Genomic DNA, 5,157 nt, shown 5'->3' on the forward strand with positions numbered 1-5,157 from the left:
ACCAAATTAGTCCCACTAGGCTAGTGGCCTCTTTTCAGGGGAGATCTAAGGTGGTATTTGTATTACTAGGGAAAATTTGGCCAGGGCATCGGGGAACTTCCCCTACTCTTTGGAGCTGCTAGATGGCATTGGATGGCTCCTACTGTAGCAAAGAAGATGCCTAAAGGAAGTAGCCACACAGGAAAAACTATGGAGAGTTTGGAGATGGAAAGTGAGAATTTATTTGATATGGTGCTTGAGAATGTAAACAAAGATTCCTGTGTGGTGGATGCTACAAATAAGCAACATTTAGCTGTCCGCTTGGAGAAAGAAGTAACTGGGTCTGTGGAAGTGGTACAGATAACAGAACTAATGTCAGGAGGGCTTGCAGATGATGTTCTGTTCAAAATATTCAAGCAGGATGATCCAGGTGTCAGTTCTGCAGTTTCATGAGGTGACATGGCTGATAACTTTTTCAGAAGTGCAGATAATGTGAAAAAGGAACCAGTTGAAGTGGTAGCAGAGAATGCAGCAGTAAAAACTTTCTCAGCAGTGACAAAAAGTAAAAGAGGAAAGCAACAACAAACTGAGAAGGGTCTGATTTTGTGACAGCAGATAATGGAGTAACTAAAACATGTGCAGAAAAGGAGAGGAGCAACAAACTGTAAGTAAAACTGAATTTAAAAAGAAGAGAATAAGAACAAAAAATGATACTGTAACAGACAGACATTACGTGGGACAATTTGGTAACGGTTCTGGGTTTTAAAACTTAGGAATTTCAGTCCTTAATGCATATTGAGATAGATCTTTTATGATTTAACATTTGAAACTGATAAATTGATGATAAACTTTCTGGAACTGTGTAACAAAAAAGGACATTTATCACTGGAACAATTATTTGTTTTCTGGTAGTTACTTAAATGTTAAAAGACGTTACTTTGCAGTTTAGAACTGATGACCTGGAAGAAGACTGCATTAAAAAATTATGCAAAGTTAGTGTGAAACTGTTGATAATATTGTAAAAGTTAGAGATGAAAGAAACGTATGGAATGGAGGAGGTTGGAATTTGTTTTGAAATGTGAAAACAGCATGATGAAGCACTTGACCAGTATTATTTTTGTAGCTAGTCATAGAGGGACATTAAGATATGCTGGTTATACTAAATCGTGTTTCTTTTGTGGGGTCATTTCTCATCAATTCATGATTGTCACAAGGTACAACGTAGCCAGTGTGAGGGGAAAAGGGCATACTGCAAGAATGTGTGCGCCTGAACATAGATTGTGCAAAAAAAGAATACTTTTGGATGGATTGCCAAGAGGGAAAGGGAAGAAACCATACACAAGGAAGGACAACAAGAGGCTGAGGGAGAGGGTGAAAACATACACAAGGAAGGAGAACAAGAGGCGGAGGGAGAGGGTGAAAACCTACACAAGGAAGGACAACAAGAGGCTGAGGGAGAGGGTGAAAACATACAGAAGGGAGAACAAGAGGCGGAGGGAGAGGGTGAAAACATACACAAGGAAGGACAACAAGAGGCTGAGGGAGAGGGTGAAAACCTACACAAGGAAGAACAAGAGGCTGAAGAAGAGGGTGAAAACATACACAAGGAAGGACAACAAGAGGCTGAGGGAGAGGGTGAAAACATACACAAGGAAGGAGAACAAGAGGGTGAAAACATACACAAGGAAGAACAAGAGGCTGAAGAAGAGGGTGAAAACATACACAAGGAAGGACAACAAGAGGCTGAGGGAGAGGGTGAAAACATACACAAGGAAGGAGAACAGGAGGTTGGGAGGGAGGGTGGAAACATACACAAGCAAGGACAACAAGAGGCTGAGGGAGAGGGTGAAAACCTACACAAGGAAGGACAACAAGAGACCGAGGGAGAGGGCGAAAACCTACACAAGGAAGGACAACAACAGCCTGAGAGAGAGGGTGAAAACCTACACCAGGAAGGACAAGAGGCTGAAGAAGGGGGTGAAAACATACACAAGGAAGGACAACAAGAGGCCAAGGGAGAGGGTGAAAACATACACAAGGAAGGAGAACAAGAGGCTGAGGGAGAGGGTGAAAACATACACAAGGAAGGAGAACAAGAGGCTGAGGGAGAGGATGAAAACCTACACAAGGAAGAACAAGAGGCTGAAGAAGAGGGTGAAAACATACACAAGGAAGGACAACAAGAGGCTGAGGGAGAGGGTGAAAACATACACAAGGAAGGAGAACAGGAGGTTGGGAGGGAGGGTGAAAACATACACAAGCAAGGACAACAAGAGGCTGAGAGAGAGGATGAAAACCTACACAAGGAAGAACAAGAGGCTGAAGAAGAGGGTGAAAACCTACACAAGGAAGGAGAACAAGAGGCTGAGGGAGAGGGTGAAACCTACACAAGGAAGGACAACAAGAGGCCGAGGGAGAGGGTGAAAACCTACACAAGGAAGGACAACAAGAGCCTGAGAGAGAGGGTGAAAACTTACACCAGGAAGGACAAGAGGCTGAAGAAGAGGGTGAAAACATACACAAGGAAGGACAACAAGAGGCCGAGGGAGAGGGTGAAAACATACACAAGGAAGGAGAACAAGAGGCTGAGGGAGAGGGTGAAAACCTACACAAGGAAGAACAACAAGAGGCTGAGAGAGAGGATGAAAACCTACACAAGGAAGGACAACAAGAGGCTGAGGGAGAGGGTGAAAACATACACAAGGAAGGACAACAAGAGGCTGAGGGAGAGGGTGAAAACATACACAAGGAAGGAGAACAGGAGGTTGGGAGAGAGGTTGAAACCATACACAAGGAAGGACAACAAGAGGGTGAAAACATACACAAGGAAGGACAACAAGAGGCTGAGGGAGAGGGTGAAACCATACACAAGGTAGGATAACAAGAGGCTGAGGGAGAGGATGAAAGAGGTGAAGAAGAAGCTGTAGTAGAAGAAAAATATGGGGGGGAATGAAGAGAATGAGTGCATGTAGGAAAAGAGGTCAGGAGAAGGGAATGATACTAATAATTTGTTTGAAGTTCTATCCCATGAAATTTTTGATTTTGAGGGTAAATGATTACTTGTACATAAACACAGAAAAATATGAAATTGGGAAAAGAATAAAAACAAGAAAATGAAAATATAAAAACATTTCCCCTAAACTTAAAAAGAAGGAAAAGCAACAAATTTAGAGTACATTTAGTAAATGAAACAGTATTATTAACACTGTAAGATGGATAGGGATACTGGATGGCTAAATGTGATTTGGATGTTATTCTGTTAGAAGATGTATGATTCCTGACAAGTGAAGAAAGACGTCAAACAGAAAAAAATGTGTGGTGGAAATATAGGAAGTGAATATCATTCTGGAGTGGCTGTGTTGTGAAACGAAACAATAAAATACTTGATCTAACACTGGTAAGGATGGGAAGGTTAACTGTTGTGGATATGAGGTAGAGAGAACATGTTTATACAATTATAGCATTATATGCATATATAACTAGCAAGGAAAGAGAGAATCTGTTTAATTAAAAATTAGACTACTTAGTGGTTAATGTAAAACTTTTAATTGCAAGGGACCGTAACTGTGATGTAAGGAGAAATGTAAAAAGAAAGGGAAAGATGTTAAAAAAATACAGGAAGTGATAAAATGTGGTAAATTAGTGGTGTGGAATGAAAGTCAATGGGCTTATAGAGGGTGGGTGCATTTGGATTTGAAATTGACTGTTTTGTATTGGAAGGCTTGGGTGTATCAGATACAGTTGTGACGGGTTTTTCAGACCCTTTAGCATTATAGATGGAGGTGATAGAAGAAAGAGAGTATATTAAAATATGAAAGGGAATAAAAAGAATAAATGAGAAATTATGGGATGAGATTGGGGGTGGGTGGGAAGGATTGCAGTTAAGGAAGGAGCATATAACCATGAAAGACTTCTATAAAAACAGTACGAGTGGTGGATCAAATATAAAAAGAAGTATAAAAAGGTTTTTTTTCCAATGGCAGGATGATGTAAGAAAGGAAGAGAAAGTGAAGTATCTGAAAATGTACAGAAATGCATTAAAGAATTTAGAGCACAACACAAAATAGTATTATGATATGGAAACAAGAAATACATAAACGAAATTAAGAAAACGTTAAGGCACTATTGTTTTTGGCAGAGTTATTTATTTACAAGGGAGAAGAAAGGAGGCACCTGTATATTTGGGTAAAATAGTAAAGGAGGAAATTAATATAACTAGGGAAATGAAAAATGCAAAAGGAGAGGTAAAAAGAACACAAGAGCAAATTACAAATATTGCAGTACAGCTTGTGGAGAATATGTATAAGTGTAAAAAGAAGGAAATCAAGAGAGAGAGAGTGAGTTGGAAGTAAAAATATTCCAGAATGAGTAAAAGAAGAATTTGAAAAAATAAATTACTATTAGTGAATTGGATGAAGTACTTAAAAAGTAGATGTTTGTTCAGTATAAACGTCTGGATGGTATATGGTATGGAATGTATAAGAAATTAATGGATTGGCAAAGAAAGTAGTTTGTAAATGTACTGAATGGATGATTGAACCACTGTGGTACAGCGGTAGCATTGTTGCCTCACAGCAAGAGGTTCTCCGGTTCAATTCTCAGCTGGAGTGCCTTCTGTGTGGAGTCTGCATGTCCTCCTCATGGTCAAGTGGCCTCCAAAAGACATGCGTGAATGGGCGTGCCTTCACCGAAGGTTAGGCACTGGGTGGCTGGCAACTTGGCACCATAAAAATCTACTGCTAATCATTAGCGGATCGGAGTTCCACTGTGATGACCCCTAACCACGAAAAGACAAACAACAACTGAATGGATGATTGAAGGTAGGATTTGTTTATAAAGGGTTATATAGCAGGATATTAAAATTTACATGTAAGAAAAGATGAGAAAAATGAAATAAAAAATTGGAGACCCATCACATTAAATAACACAGATTATTACCTTGTTATGAGAATAATACAGAGGAAATGGAGGGAAAGGACAATGAGTATTATGGAATAAAGTGTATATATAGTTTAACAGGGAAGGGATCTCAAGAATTGTTACTGGTTGTGAGAGAAACTGCGGATGACATTATAAATAAAAGGGAGAATGTAAAGCTTATGGTAGGTGACATTAGTAAAGCCTTTGATACAGAAGGGCATCATGCTTTGTGGGATGTTATAGTGACATATAATAGTG

General features: G+C 39.7%; 1 protein-coding gene across 1 annotated transcript; it reads left to right on the top strand.

Annotated features, from left to right (window-relative positions):
- The first annotated feature begins 438 nt into the window (after positions 1–438).
- LOC122816241 (cilia- and flagella-associated protein 251-like) lies at positions 439–4,525 on the top strand. Its single transcript, XM_044088983.1, has 2 exons — positions 439–513; positions 1,257–4,525. Exons 1-2 carry the CDS (start codon positions 439–441, stop codon positions 2,853–2,855), a joined length of 1,674 nt encoding a protein of 557 aa, XP_043944918.1. The 3' UTR covers positions 2,856–4,525.
- The last annotated feature ends 632 nt before the right edge of the window (positions 4,526–5,157 follow it).

This window comes from Protopterus annectens, chromosome 12.part0 (assembly GCF_019279795.1).
Source record: "Protopterus annectens isolate FY-2018-M chromosome 12.part0, PAN1.0, whole genome shotgun sequence".
In the NCBI taxonomy this organism is placed as follows: Eukaryota; Metazoa; Chordata; order Ceratodontiformes; family Protopteridae; genus Protopterus; species Protopterus annectens.

Coding starts and splice junctions, on each gene's coding strand:
- LOC122816241 (XM_044088983.1), top strand. CDS start 439: ATGGCTGATAACTTTTTCAGAAGTGCAGATAATGTGAAAAAGGAACCA. Junction 514..1,256: donor TGGTAGCAGAGAATGCAGCA/GTAAAAACTTTC, acceptor GCCTGAACATAG/ATTGTGCAAAAAAAGAATAC.